The 16,123-nt window shown below is 37.8% G+C and overlaps 1 protein-coding gene across 2 annotated transcripts in view; it reads right to left on the bottom strand.

Annotated features, from left to right (window-relative positions):
• Nucleotides 1-7,952: 7,952 nt before the first annotated feature.
• The window catches only part of KDM4D (lysine (K)-specific demethylase 4D), a 24,453-nt gene continuing 16,282 nt past the window's right edge, over nt 7,953-16,123 (bottom strand). For both annotated transcript variants that reach the window (XM_012000936.1, XM_012000937.1), the window contains one exon: nt 7,953-10,435. In XM_012000936.1, coding sequence (XP_011856326.1) covers nt 8,519-10,090 — 1,572 coding nt within the window. In that variant the 5' untranslated portion in view covers nt 10,091-10,435 and the 3' untranslated portion in view covers nt 7,953-8,518. The remainder of the gene's footprint in view (nt 10,436-16,123) is intronic.

Below are 16,123 nucleotides of genomic sequence, written 5' to 3'. Positions count from 1 at the left end.
ACTGCACTCCAGCCTGGGTGACAGAGCAAGACTCTGTCTCAAAAAAAAAAAAAAAAAAAATGTATTTACTTTATGTGGCATTCTTGGAGGGGTCTCCAGTGATGAAGGTGTTTGTTTTACTGGACAAAAGTTGTGGGATGGTTAAATAAGGTATTACAAACATAATGGCAGTTAAGAGAATCAACTGATGAAGTTAACTGAATCAATGGAAGTTAACTGAATCAGTTGACTGAATCAATTGGATTACTTTGGCCAAAGGCACTCTTATTGGCTTTAATAGCGATCAGACCTACTCCACTGGAAAGCATGGATTGGTCCTTTGTGGAATGGTTGCTGGAGGGCCTATGCACTGGTGATGAAACTTCACTTCATATATCTTCAATTCTCTTAAACTCTCATATGAGTAAATACTGCAAGGTTTCAATGCATTGTCCCAAAGAATATTTTCACCAGGTAAAGCAAGCCCTTCATGACTTATCAACTGAAGATAATTAGACCTTTCATGATCTAGAAATCTGATTACTGGGTCTTCTGGAAATGATATCAGAAAAGGACTTCTTTTGAACCACATTGGAGGGAATTATGCCAGATTCTTCTCATTGCCCACACTACTGTGGATCTTTGTTGCCTCAAGTCTTTGGTCTTCATCTCACAACTCAGGAGAATCCTTCCAGACTTCTTGAACTGTATACTTGTTGGAGACTTTAAGGTAAAGCTGACTAGGGACAAGCTTCCCCAGAAGTAGACAGCATCTTAGATGTGAACAGCCTTTCCCAAAATGCAAGAACAAGACTAATCATAATGAGACTCTTACCTTTCTTATCTTTGCTATGGCTACCTCTTTCCCTGCATAGGATAATACTGTAATCAGACTTTGAGACTCACTTGTTCTCATTCTGTTTTAATTTAACCAAGTCATGGGATGCTAGAATACCTACTAGCTGAACAAGGAGGATTTTAACTAGTCGCTAATACTTTTTGTTGCATGTGAATAAATACATTGAGCATTGTAGGGACTCAGTTACCAAAATTATCAATGAACAGGCTATTAAGCTAAAATGAATAGACTAATCTGGTTCATTCTTTGGGTAATCCATTTGAATTGACTTGGTTCATGAGGACCCTGGCTAAGGCGCATACTTCAAATTCTTGGTATTATTCTCCTAAAAGTCATAATAGTCTCCCTCATGAACGGTATTTTCTCAAAAAGTCTCAAATGTCTACACACAGCCATCTGATGAATGCTAAATGGTTTCCCTTCAGCCTGAAATGACAAAAACTTAAATAAATGTATGATTATGGGGACACCATAACCTATGAATGCCATGTTGAGACCAGAAACCCAACACAATGGTGACTGAGAGTAGCACCAATTTCCCTAATTTTGGTCACACTTTAGTTGCTAAGAGCATGACCAAAAGAGGGTAATTGTTAAGCAAAATTGTAAAAGGCCATTGATTTAGACTTGGCTTCTGCACTCAGCTCAACAGTCCAAAGCAATATAGAGTTTAATCATAGTCGCTGTACTTCAATTAATTGCAGGAGGTTCTGTAACCAATAAACCAATGAAGCTGTGACTAATTAAGTTGTCCCTAGACCTCAATACCATTTTTTATAAATGCTGCCGGATCACCTTGTTGGATAGAGTACCCTGAACCTGTTTTGGCTCTGGGGACTGCCTGACTCAAGGGTTGTTTTTTGCTTTGTTCAAATAAACTATGTTAAATGTAAAAGTCTAAGGCTTTTTCCTTTTAACACCTGGTAGTGGGATTGCTGGCAGTTCTATTTATTAAAATTTTTTATCTATATTTAAGATATACAACATGCTTCTACAGAACATATAGGTAGCAAAAAGGTTACGACAGTGAAGCAAATCAACATATCCATCATCTCACATGCCCATTGTTTCATTGTTTTGTGTCTTTGTGACTAGAGTAGTTGAAATATATTCACTTAGCATTAATCTAGTACTATTTATTTATTTATTTTGCAGGGAGGGGATCTCAATTATGTTGCCCAAGCAGGTCTTGAACTCCTGGGCTCAAACGATCCTTCTGCCTTGACCTCCCAAAGTGCTGGGATTACAGGCATGTGCAACCACATCTGGCAAGACAATTTTATTACCTATAATCTTCATGTGGTACATGAAATCTCTCAACTTGTTCATCCTATATCTATGTTATCTTTTATCCTCTGACCATTTCCTCATTTTTCCTCCATCCCACACTCCTGCTGTTGGTAACCACTATTTTATTCTCTATCTCTGTATATTTGAATTTTTCTCTTTTTTTAACATTCCACAAATGAGATCATGCAATATTTTTCTTTCTGTGTCTGGCTTATGTCACTTAGTATAACATCCTCCAGGCTCATCCACATTGTGGCAAATGGCAAGATTTTATTCATTTTTAGGACTGAAAAATATTCCATTGTGTATATGTATCAGGATTTCTTGGCTGAGCATGGTGGCTCACACCTGTAACCCCAGCACTTTGGTAGGCTGAGGCAGGCCGATCACTTGAGGTCAGAAGTTCCAGACCAGCCTGGCCAACATGGTGAAACCCCGTCTCTACTAAAAATAGAAAAATTAACTGGGCATGGTGGCACATGCCTATAATCCCAGCTACTCAGGAGGCTGAGGCTAGAGGATCCCTTGAGCATGGGAAGCAGAGGTTGCAGTGAGCTGAGATAGTGACACTGCACTCCAGCCAGGGTGACAGAGCGAGACTCCATCTCAAAAAAAAAAAAAATAAAAATTTAAAAAACTTTATCCATTCATCAGTTGACAGACAGGCTGTTTCTGTATCTTGGCTACTGTGAATAGTACTGCAATGAACATAGAAATGCAGATATCTTTACAAGGTGATGATTTCATTTACCTTGGGTATATGCCCAGGAGAGGGATTCATGGGTCATATGATAGGTTTATTTTTAATTTCTTTTGGAAATCTTCATACTTCTCATGTAATGACTGTACCAATCTATATTCCCACCAACAGTGTATAAGAGTTCCCTTTTCTCCATACCGTTGTCAACATTTGCTGTCTTTTTTGACTTTTTGATAATAGCCATCCTAACAGGTGTGAAGTGGTATCTCAAAGTAGTTTGATTTGCATTTCCCTGATTAATGATGCTGGGCACCTTTTAATATACTTGTTCGCTATTTTAATGTTTTCTTTGAACAAACATCTATTCAGGTCTTACATGTGCACATTTATAGCAGCACAAATTGCAGTTGCAAAAATGTGGAACCAACCCAAATGCCCATCAATCAATAAGTGGATAAACAAATGGTGGTATATATATACATAACGGAATACTACTCACCCATAAAAAGGAATGAGTTAACAGCATTCACAACAACCTGGATGGGATTAGAGACTATTATTCTAAGTGAATAACTCAGGAATGGGAAACCAAGCATCATATGTTCTCACTCATAAGTGAGAGCTAAGCTGTGAGAATGCAAAGGCACAAGAATGACACAATGGATGTTGGGGACTCAAGGGGAAAGGGTGGGAAGGGGGTGAGGAATAAAAGACTACAAATTGGGTGCAGTGTATACTGCTTGAGTGATGGGTGCACCAAAATCTCACAAATCACCACTAAAGAACTTACTCATGTAACCAACCACCACCTGTTCCCCAATTACCTATGGAAATTAAAAATTTTAAAATATAAATAAATCAAATAAAAAATCTGCACCACACCAAAAAAGGACGTTTTTTCCCTGTTTTCTTCTAGTAGTTTTACAGCTTCTGGTATTATGTTTTAATTCTTTTAACTATTTAGGGTTGATATTTGTATATGGTGTGAGATGAGGATTTAATTTCATTCTTCCCCATGTGGATTATCCAGTTTTCCTAGAATCATTTACTGAAGAGATTGTCCTTTCCCCATTGTGTGTTCTTGGCATCTTTAACAAAGATCAAGTGACCATAAATGCATGGGTTTACTTCTTGGCTCATTATGCTGTTCCACTGGTCTATGTGTCTGTTTATATGCCACTGCCATGCTGTTTTGATACTACAGATTTGTAGTAGACTTTGCAGTAAGGTACTGTGATGCCTCCAGCTTTGTGTTTTTTGGCTCCAGATTTCTTTGGCTATTTGGAGTCTTTTGTGTTTCCATGCAAATATAAAGATGTATTTCTCTATTTCTATAAAAAATGCCACTGTAATTTTGATAGGGATTGCATTGAATCCATAGATTACTTGGTTAATATAGAACTTTTAACAATATTAATTTTTCTAACATATGAAAACAGGATACGTTTCCATTAATTTGTGTTCTTTAATTTCGTCAATGTTTTACAGTTTTCACTGTCTAGATCTTTTTCCTCCTTAAATTTATTCCTAGTTATGTTTTAGTCTTTAATGCTATTGTAAATGAAATTGTTTCTTTTTTTGCATTGTTGGTTCTAAGTGTGTAGAAATGCTACTGATTTTTGTATGTTGATTTTGGTAAGATCCAACAGATACAATTTCATTACTTCCTTTCCAGTCTGGATGCCTTTTCTTTCTTTTTTAACTAAGAATTGGTAAGAGTGGGAATCCTTGTCTTGTTCCTTATCTTATAGAAAAAGCTTTTAGCTTTTCACCTTTGAGTATGATATGAACTTGTACTTATCATATATTATTAACTGTAATGGATTAAATTCCCCAATGAATAGACACTGAGTGGCTAAATAGGTTTTAAACAAATGGGATCCAATTATATGCTGCCTACAAGAGACTCACTTTACCTTTAAGGATCTACATAGGCTGAAAGTGCAGAGGCTTTACCTTTAAGGATCTACATAGGCTGAAAGTGCAGAGATGAAGAAAAGATATTCCATGCAAGCAGTAACTAAAAGAGAGCAGAGGTAGCTACACTTACATCAGATAAAATAGAACTTAAGAAAACTATCACAAGAGACAAAGAAGGTCATTATATAATGACAAAGTAGTCAATTCATGAGGAAAATATAACAGTTGTAAATACATGTGTACCCAATATCAGAGCACCTACTTTATATATATATACATATATAAAGCAAATATTAACAGAACTGAGGGATATAACAATTGTACATATATATGCACCCAACATCAGAGCACCTACTTTATATATATAAAGCAAATATATGTATATATGCATATATATAGCAACACAATAATATATATATCCTGCAGTTCTTTTAATATTTACTATTTATACATACATATGTGTATATACATGTATATAGCAATACAATAATAATATTAGGGGACTTAATTACCCCAATTTCAACCAAAGATATATCACCCAAACATAATCAGTAAAGAAGCAGAGGTCTTGAACAGCACTATAGACCAAATGGACCTGTCAAACATATACAAAACATTTCATCTGACAGCAAGGAACATTTTCCAGGATAGATCACGTTAGGCCACATAACAAATCTTAACAAATGTAAGAAGATTAAATCATGTCAAGCATCTTTTCTGACCACAATGATATAAACTTAGAAAGAAGTAACAGAAAGAAAATTGAAAATTTTAAAATTATGTGAAAATTAAACAACACAGTCTTGAACAGGTCAAAGAATAAATCAAAGGAAATTCAAAAAATATCTTGAGAGAAATGAAAATGAACATATACAAAACTTAGGAGTTACAGCAAAAGCAGTTCTAAGAGAGAAGCTTAATTGATAAACACCTACATTAGGAAAAGTGCAAGATCTCTAATAATCTAATGTTATACCTCAAGGAACTAGGAAAAAAAAACTAAGCTTAAAGTCATCAGATTAAAAAACTAATAAAGATCAGAGCAGAAGTAAATGAAATAAAGACTAGAAAATCAATAGAAAAGATCAATGAAATTAAGAGTTGGTTTTTCTAAAAGACAACACAATTGACAAACCTTCAGCCAGATACAGAAAAAAAGAGAGAAGAGGCAAAAATGAAATTATAAATAAGGGTCATTACAACTGACACCACAGAAATACAAAGGATAATACACTACCATGAACAATTATATAACAAATTGGGTAACTTAGAAGAAATGCATAAATTCCTAGAAACATACAACCTATTAAAACTGAATCATGAAGACACAAAATATGTGAACAGACCAATAACTAATAAGTAAATTAAATGAGTAATAAAAAAGTTTCCTATTGAATAAAAGCATATTACCTAATGTCTTCAATGATAACTTCTTCCTAAGTTTTAAAGAATAATTAAGAAAAATTCTCCTCAAACACTTCCAAACAATTTAAGAGAATACTTTCAAACTCATTTTACAAGACCAGCACCACCACGATATCAAAGCCAGACAAGGATGCATCAAGAAAAGAAAATCACAGGCTAATATTCCTGATGAACATAGATGCAATAATGCCAAACTGAATTTCACAGAACATTAAATGAATCAACATATGCAAATCAATGTGATATACTATATGTTAATTGATACACTATATGATACACAGTGTGCTACACTATATATTATATTGGGATCATATGATCACAATACATGCAGAAAAAGCATTTGACAAAATTCAACACTTTTTCATGATTAAAAACTGTCAACATATTAGGTATTAAAAAAGCACCTCAGTGTGATAAAAGCCATTTACAAGTTAACTTGTGTACATTTTCAATATGGAAACAGAAGTCTAAGTAACCATCACTGTCACTTGTATTATTACTTAGATGGCCTAACTGCTTCTCTTGTCTATACATTCTCCACAGAACAACTAAGCTGATTATTTAATGTGTAAGTCACATTTTATCAACTGCTGTTTTAAACTTCCAGTGCCTTCTCAAGTTGAAGAATATCAAATAATGTATTTAACGTGAGACACAAGGCCCTACATGCTTTGCCCCCGCCTCTCTCCTTCCTCTCTATGCCCCAGAAACAAATGAGCTTATCTTGCATTCCTGGAAAAACAAGATCCCCAAGTTCCAAGGTAGGTCTATTGCACTTACTGTTCCCTACAGGTGGAAAACTCTGCTCTAGATCTTCTCATTTTGTCAATTGGGTCTCAGAAAGATCTCCACCTCTGTGAAGCCTTCTGGGACCAGCAACTGGGCCAGCACCTATTCATTCTGCTCTGCCATTCAATTCTGCTTTAATTTCTACACAGTACACATTACTAGTTGAAATGGTCTTGTTCACTTGTTTGGAGACTTGTTTACTGGGCTGAGTAGGTGAGTTACCAGTGTGAAATATACACACAGCTTTGAAAAGGCAGTGGAGCCTGTGAGAAAAACTAGTTAGATAATGGTACTTTTATCTTAGGGCTGCTCATCTTTCCCAGAAACTTGGGTCCTGCTATTTAGCTAAGCACCAGGTTGACCCTATCAAGCCATCTTACATGGTTTGGGTTTGTGTCCCAACAAAATCGCATGTCAAATTGTAATCCCCAGTGCTGGAGGTGAGGCCTGGTTGGAGGTACGTGGATCATGGGATTGGGTTTCTCATGAATGGTTTAGCATCATCCCTCTTGGTACTATCCTTGCAATAGTGAGTGAGGTCTCATGAGATCTGGTCATTTAAAGTGTGTGGCACCATCCCCCTCTCTTTCTCCTGCTCCAACCACATGAAATGCCTGCTTCCCCTTCACCCATGATTCTAAGTTTCCTAAGGCTTCCCTAGAAGCTGAGCAGATGCCAGCATCATGCTTCCTGTATAGCCTGTGAAACTGTGAGGGAATTAAACCTCTTTTATTTATAAATTACCCAGTTTCAGGTGTTCCTTTATAGCAATGCAAGAACGGACTAATCCACCATCCTTGAAGCCTAAATGCAACCCAGCCCCGCTACTCAGCTGGATAGCCATAATGCGACAACCATCCCCTGAGCTCATTCACCACCACACAATGACATGTTTTCAAATAATCATGAAGTACATAAAGAATTATCTACACACACACACACACACGTACACACACAGGTTGAAAACACAATATTTGAAATAAAATCAGATTTTAACATTTTGATTACTTTTAATATATTTGGGAACAAATACTGGTGACAACATATTTTAAGTACATAAATAACTCAGAAAAGTCGTATCTTTTATTCTGGAACTCTACTGACCTTATCTGTAAAAAGAACCTAGTTTTATAAGAAAAAGGGGGTAGGGGAGGGGAAGAGACAAATGGGTAGACTGAAAAGGAATCAAAGCTCAGGATTCTTCACAAGTGCAGCAGCCTCCACTGTTGGCCCAGAGGATGGTAGTTGCATATACCAGGTTATGCTAACCTCAACAAGATCTAGTTCTCAGACACAAATGTGTCCAGTGGATAAAACCTCAGCTGCAGAAATAGATTTTAGCAATATCCAAACACATTCCAGGGTCCAGTAGGAAGAACAAAGTATTGCAAAATTGAAAACTATCATGGACTTGGCAGCATCCAAGGGCATCACCAGAGGGGCTCTTTCATGCATGACCAGAGTCCTGCAAACTCAAAGTTTTGGGATGTAAATGTAACCAGTTTCATCAAACTGCCACACAGCAGGGCAGTGGAATATAAAGGCAGCCCGTGGGCTTAGGGCACAGGGGCCCAGCTGCACCTAGAAGCCTTGACAGGATGCTGGAGCCCTGGATTCAGTGGTACAGGCTTGTCCATCAAAGCCCCACCCTCAGGTAGGGGCTCAGGTTCTGGGCCTGAAACTGTGCATGTTGTGCCCGCTAAGAGGAGCCTCTTGGCTGGAGTCTGGAGGGTCAGCTCCTGAGCGCTCAGTTTCTGAGGACGGCGACCACGTCCACGTCTGCCATTTGATGGGTGGATAATCTGTGCAGACGGACCAGGGGTGGATGATGGAGTTGAGCTGGGCTTCCTAGAGCTGTGGACGGCAGCAGCCCGGGGCTGCCTAGCAGTGCCACTAACTGCAGATCGGCGTGGGAGTGAAGAGCACACAAGGGTGTGGCAGCGTGTCCCACTGCGTGCAGCCAGAGGCCAAGGGGAATGCCGGGCCCAGTGAGAAGGGAGTTGTCTCAGGCCCAGCGCTGCTCTCCTGGGCAACTGGACCTCCTTCTGGGTGCTCAGCTCTTGGCTGGCTGGTACCTTGGGCTCCATGTGGTCCACAACTGCCCGGTCTTGCCCACGTTTCCACAGCTCATAGCGCTCAGGTTGCAGGATGCGCACGAAGGCATCCATGGAAAAGGTCACCCTCGCCTCCCCACAGCTACACTGAGAGGCCATTTTGCCATAATCAATCCATCGTGGAGTGGCAAAATTGATGGCCTCCGCACAGTTGAAACCATGGTTGAAGCCAGCATGGTAGCCATAGGGAAAGGTCACCATGAACTCTCCAGCCTCCTGAGTTATGCGATTGAAGGGAATCCCATTTTCCTTGAGAACTGTAGGCGAGATAAGGGCCACCTTGTGCCGCAGGAAGGCCCCACAGCCCCGGGAACTGCCTGGGAAGAGCTCCCTGGCCAGGCGTTCCAGGCGCTGGCCATGCTCTGGGGGCACCACATACCAAGTTTTGGGCTCCCCAAGGTGCAGGTAGTTGATGCTGTAAAGGTCCATGTCCTCCGTGTGCCAAGCAAATGTGGTCTTCCACATGCCAAAGTACAAGTAGGGTGTGTTAACGCCTTCTATGACAACCCCACATTCCTTTTCCAACAGGTCCTGAATTGTTCCCAGGTGCCCAAGATTCCACTGTTTAGTGTTTTCATCAAACAAGGAGCCACTGATGTCAGCACCATAAATTGGTGAATTATAGATGCGGTTCTTCCAGTATTTTCGCTCCAAATCTTCGAAATTCTGGTGTGGTGGAGTTTGATATTTTTTACTGTTTGCCAAGTGGCGATACTCCCCCACGGTCATGGCTTTCTTTTTTTTATGGTATTGAGTAAACACCCCTGCCCGCCCAGAGGCCACCTGCTGGAGGGGAGTGGCTATTAAGATTTCACTGATGTTATCATAGGTCTCTCTGGCTTTCCATTCTTTGGGTGGAACTATCTTAGCCAAGCCAGCTCTGTGTGCACCTTGGGATTCCATGTAAGCAATATATTTATCAAAATCATTAAACTCTTCTTTGGTTGGATGAAATATCATTATGTTACAATTTGGATTCTGGCCATAGTTGGCCTTAGACTTCATAGTTTCCATTTAATAAGCAGTAAACTCCCAGTGTTTAGGTATGTTCCAGATAGTTGACAATGTAGGAAAATGCTACTTTTAAAAAAATTGGGTTGGTGTACTATGAGGTAGGAGGGTCTACCAGCCTACTTTTTTTTGCAAATGAGATGATAATTTTTCTCGGGCTTGTTTATTCACTAGTGAGATTCCACTCTGGGCAACAGCTTTGCCCAGGCATTAATGTTAGCTGACCCTGCAACTCTGTTATGTTTCAGTTGCTGCTGGGCTCTGTCTTCTTAAAGTCTATTAAATTACTTAGAGCTGGGGGTGTGACCCAAATGTAGCAGAGTATGTCTTCAGTGTTTAGAACGAAATCTAAAAGAAAGAATACACAGAGATTAAAAATTTGTATTTGGAAAAAAGTATTAGGCATCCACAAATTAAATACCCGAATAGAATACTAATATTAAAAAGAGAGGCTAAAATTTTATAAGATTGATAAGTCAAGTGGTGGTGTGGATGTGGAACAGTGGGAATTGTCATACCCTACTACAGAGAATATGAAGCACTATAATCACTTTGGAAAACTGTTTGAACAGTATCTTCTAAAACTGAACATACACATGTGCTGTGATCCAACTGTTCCACATGCTTAGGAAATGTGTATGGTTGTGAGCTGAAAGTCACATCCAATAATATTCATAACAACATTGTTTTTGGTAGCCAAACAGTGTAAACAACCCAAATGTCCATCAGCATGGAATGAATAGGTACACTGCAGTATATTCACACAACAGAATACCATCTAGCAATGAAGATAAACAAGTCACATGAAAATGCAGTTTTAAAGATTAATATTGAGTAAAATTATCAAGACTCAAAAGAATACCTATTACATAATTCCATTCATATAAAGACGAAAAGGAGGCAAAGTAATCTGTGTTTGAATTGCTTCTTGGCCTTTTGGCTAAGATCAAGTGTAGTAATCTATATTTCTTAAAATTTCCTATTTATGTTCAGGGCTTCCGTTAGTACCACGCTGTTTCCCTTTAAACATGTTATTTATTGTCATAGCTTTCTCCAGTAACTGACTCTTTCCTAAGCTTCTGCTTTCCTTCTCCATCTTGGATGGCCCACTGAGCCCATGAAAGTCAACTGGTTTAATACAAATTGATGATCTTTCTCCTGAAACTAAGTTACTCCTTTATATGTCTTTATTTCTACCAAGGGCAATATTGTGCCACATAGTCACCATTGAATATTACATCTCCCTTTTCCCAGACATATGGTCAGTACCTGTCAGAGGGTCCAATGATAGTCTACAGTGAAGCCCCAAGGACATCTAGACACCACAGGGTGTGCTCTCTTTATCTTCCTTATAGAAAAACCCAAGGATCCAGCATGTCTTCCTCTCCTACTTAAAGTTGTCACTACTCAAGCGAGACACTGAGGATGTAGAAGTGACAAGATTACCTGTGTCATATGATAGTCTCCCAATCTCATCCCAATTTTTTTTTTTTTTTTTTTTTTTTTGAGACGGAGTCTCGCTCTGTCGCCCAGGCTAGAGTGCAGTGGTGCGATCTCGGCTCACTGCAAGCTCCGCCTCCCGCGTTCCCGCCATTCTCCTGCCTCAGCCTCCCGAGTAGCTGGGACTACAGGCGCCCGCCACCTCGCCCGGCTAGTTTTTTGTATTTTTTAGTAGAGACGGGGTTTCACCAGGTAGCCAGGATGGTCTCGATCTTCTGACCTCGTGATCCACCCGCCTCAGCCTCCCAAAGTGCTGGGATTACAGGCTTGAGCCACTGCACCTGGCCCCAATTTTTTAATCTTAAAAATTATTTGACAATGATTTTATTATGAATTCTTTATATTTTTGGAATATAAAATAAAGTATTTCATTCTTTCTATTAGAAAACTTGCTCTAAAGAAATGAAAAGAGAAAAGTGAGACAATGTAGAAGGATAATTAAATATCAGAAACTTAAATACCATGCTGAGGGTCTCTCCCTCAAGAAATAACAAAATGCTGACTATGAAAAATCACACAAATCCGTATTTCTTTTTGAATATACAAGTAAAATAAGCTTTGGATAGAGCACTTTGTATCTGTTTTATAAACTACATTATTTCTTTTCTACCTTTCTAAGGATTCTAGGGAGAATGATGCAATGTCTTCTTATACATATAGTCTTCAGATGTTGCATATCAAAAGGAAATACTACAATGTGTAAGTGTGACTGTGCTCCAAAAAAAAAAAAAAAATAACTGCTTAGAATTTGCTGGGTACAATGACAGAGTGATCCTTCAGTGTTCTAGCCAAATGAGTCACTTCTCTATGAGTCTTCAGTGGTTGCTTTTGTTGTGAGACTACTTCTTGCTTCTTTCAACTGGAGCCATAGCTACCAGTAGAGAATAATTACACTGTCACTTGATACTCTTCCATTTTGCCCTTACCCACAGTAATCACAATAAGGCAGAATTCATCATCTAAGAAAACTTGACAGTTCTGACAACCAAAGAAAAGTATTTTCTTCTTATCAGAATAATTTAAAAAATAATACTTGATCCCTTAAAATTAATGGATTTCTGGAAATTAGAAAGTCTTTCTTTGGGTCTTTTAGAAATAATGCCTCCTAAGCTTCTTGCTGTGTGTGTGTGTTGGGGGGTGTTAAACTGGGTAAGTTAAGAAGTGAAGCTGAGTAAGTTTAAAGTCCTTTTCACTACAGCCCTTACCCAAACTGTAGGACAATAGGAGAGCCTATTTGTCTTTCTTGCTGCTTATGTATTTCAAATCTATTACTTCAAGTGGGGGATTGTTGACCAAATGCCTCAGATATCAGCCATTGTTTCTTCTGATAGTCAATATCTAAATGCTGTGTTTAATCGAATTTTTGTCTCAGTTAGAAAATCTACTACTTATTTAAAATAATTTATAAGCATAATATATTTGATAACTGAAAAAATTCTACTCTATATAGACAAGTGATTAAACTTTTCCTCTATTATTGGACAGCTATTTTGTTTTCACTTTTCCACGATTATTACTAATCACTTTTACTTAAATATGTAGTCCGTATTTCAGTATCTAAAACATAAAAATTTGGAGAAATGAAAAAGACAAAGAGAAAGGAAGTTTAGAAATTCATTTCTCCTGTAAAATATTGGTTGAATGAAATTTCTTAGATTAAGATACTTAAAAATGAGATTACCTTATTATAAAATTTAAATATTTTAAGATCTTTAATACATGTTGCCAAAACTTTAAAGAAAAAACATATTTTACATCCTGAACACTGGCCAACTTTACTTAGAAAAAATATATATTTTACTAATTTTGGTAGTTAAAAAGTTAGATCAACTTTTAATTTACATTTCTTGGACTACCGCTAAGGTTGATTTTGATTTTTTTCATAAATATTAGTCTTTTGGATTTCATCTTATGTATTGGTTCACATCCTTTGACCGTTTTTTTCTAATCGGGTCCCAGGGTATTTTCTTACCTACTTATATAAACATTTTACATATTAATTACATCAATATTTTACATATTAAACCCTTTTGTTAGATATGTTATTTTTTGCCAGTTTGTCATTTAACTTGTATTTCTTTATTTAACAAAAATGTTTTTGACATACAATGTTTCATTTTCCTTTGTAATATTTTTCGTGCTTTTCATGTTTAGAAAGTTATAATACTCCTTCATCTAGATGGAGATATTATCATAGTTTTTTTCCTTTGTATATGCTAATTGCACCTTTAATTCTGACTTTAATTATACTTTTAATCTGTATTTTGGAGAGAATAGTTATTAACTTTTGAAATTATTGTGTGGGTATTGGTGTGAGCATGAGTATGAAGAGGATATGAATATGATTCTTGGTTCTTTACAGATGACCTGTTCATTGTGTGTGTTGTTTATTTTAGGTTGTTTCTCTCTATCAACGTTTATAGAAGCTTTTTTTGAACCCATATTCTTAAATTTTATCAGTCTCAAAAATGAAGTTCTTTAATTTCAGGATTTTTTTTTTTTTTTTTTTAGTTCTTTCTTTGATTTCGTCTACTCCTTTTCATCTGTATATTAACTCCTCTTATTTGGATATTGAACCTCTCATGAATTAGACCTTTAATTTTTACTTCTTTGTTTTCCCCTCCCCAAAATTTCCTATTGCTTTATCACTGCATTTTATTTTCTAAAAAATTTCTTCATCTGTATCTCTAAACTTCCTTTCTCTTTGTCTTTTTCATTTCTCCAAACTTTTAATTTCCAGAGAGCATTTCTGTTACCTGAGAGTTTCTGCATGTATGTACATTCCTTTCTTTCTTACTGTCTTATTCTTGCTTCATGGGAGCATTTCTTCTTTTATCTCTCAATACTAAAATCTCAATGGTTTTTGAAATTCTATTTTGTTTTTCTCCCTGCATGGTCTGTTTCTTTGAAATTGCCTTTTGTCCATTTTATCTTTCTTTTTTTTGCTTTCACCTAAGGCTTTCCTCAATGTCTGCTGACCTTTAGTAATTGCCTTATATATAAAAGTACAGCACAAAAAAAGGCAGATTAGAAGCTCAGGGTACATGAATGGTTTTATTGATTATGCTTCCCTGCATGATATTCTAACTGGGCTGTTTCCTAGGTGAACTCCTAACACTGGTATTTCTAGAGCTGGTCATACTCAACACAAAAGATGCTTCAATCTTTCTCCTGGAGGGTACAGGTCTGACTTTCCTACCAAATGGCAAAAGAGGCTACACATTTCTAAAAGTACCCTACTTGTACAGTTCACTTTATCAACTTATTTTCCCTATGACAACCACACTCTCAAAAGTATCTGGAAATTCCCACTCCAGAGGCCACCTTTTTTTCCTACTCTAGAAAATGAAGCTCAGTCTTCTGCCAGGGTGTAAGAGACACAGTTTATCCAGCTGCTTAGAGGAGGGTGGGAACCTAGGGCTCTATTTTGTTAGACAGACTTTCAACAAATTCTCCTTAGCCTCATTTTAACTGTCACTCCCAGAGGTACCCAATGCCATGACATCCTCAGCCTTTTGGATTCTGTAGAGACAATTGTGTTGTTTCTTGGCTTTCCTCGTTGCCAATTTAGGACTCAACTTTCTGGTGTTTGATAAATCAGTTTATACTTGTCCATCTGCTTTCCAATTTCCAAAACTGGCCACTACCTGTTTTCCTTTACCATTTTCTGTCTTTGTAAGTTCACTTCTTAAAACAAAAACCCTGTTACTGTCACTTTAGTGAGGTTTGGAAAGGAACAAAGTAAATGATTGTGTTTAAACCACATCTTTATTGCTTCTTGTTTCCCAAATTTATCTCAATTTTCTTATAGAAACTTAGTTCTAGTCAAATACTCCTAATCCTTGTTCTTGACTCTATGCTTTTCTTCCCTTGCTTCACTTATCTCTTCCTTCTCTTTTCTAAGTTATAAACTCTGCCTTCCAGACCAATCTGAGGCTCTCCACATCAGGGATCTTTACCAACCTCAGACCTTGGTGAGAATTCTATCTTCTATACTCCACGAGTGCTACATTTATTTGGTGCTTAATACAAGCTGTTGACGTGGCAGCTCTCCAGAATGTGTCTTACTTGACAAGCAGCTGTCATCTCTAATGGGCACTTGTCTTAAGGGAATAAGTCTCTTCCATGAGATGTGCTTGCTTCTCTCTCCAAAATATCTACACGTCTCTGACCCAAATGCTTTGATAGACCCTTCTTGATAAGCTGCATGAGAAAAGGAAGGTAAAGGTGGGCGTGGTAGCTCACGCCTGTAATCCCAGCACTTTGGGAGGCCAAGGTGGGCAGGATACCTGAGATGAGGAGTTCAAGACCAGTCTGGCCAACATGGTGAAATCCTGTCTACTTAAAATACAAAAATTAGCCAGACGTGGTGGTGGCCTGTAATCCCAGCTACTCGGGAGGCTGAGGCAGGAGAATCACTTGAACCTGGGAGGTGGAGGCTGCAGTGAGCCGAGATCGCGCCATTGCACTCATCTGGGCAAGAAGAGTAAAACTCAGTCCAAAAAAAGAAGGAAGAAGAAAGGGAAGGAAGGGAGG

This window comes from Mandrillus leucophaeus, unplaced genomic scaffold (genome assembly GCF_000951045.1).
Source record: "Mandrillus leucophaeus isolate KB7577 unplaced genomic scaffold, Mleu.le_1.0 Scaffold643, whole genome shotgun sequence".
Classification (NCBI taxonomy): Eukaryota; Metazoa; Chordata; class Mammalia; order Primates; family Cercopithecidae; genus Mandrillus; species Mandrillus leucophaeus.
Note: the sequence above shows the minus strand (reverse complement) of the source record. Positions and strands in the feature narration are given on the sequence as shown.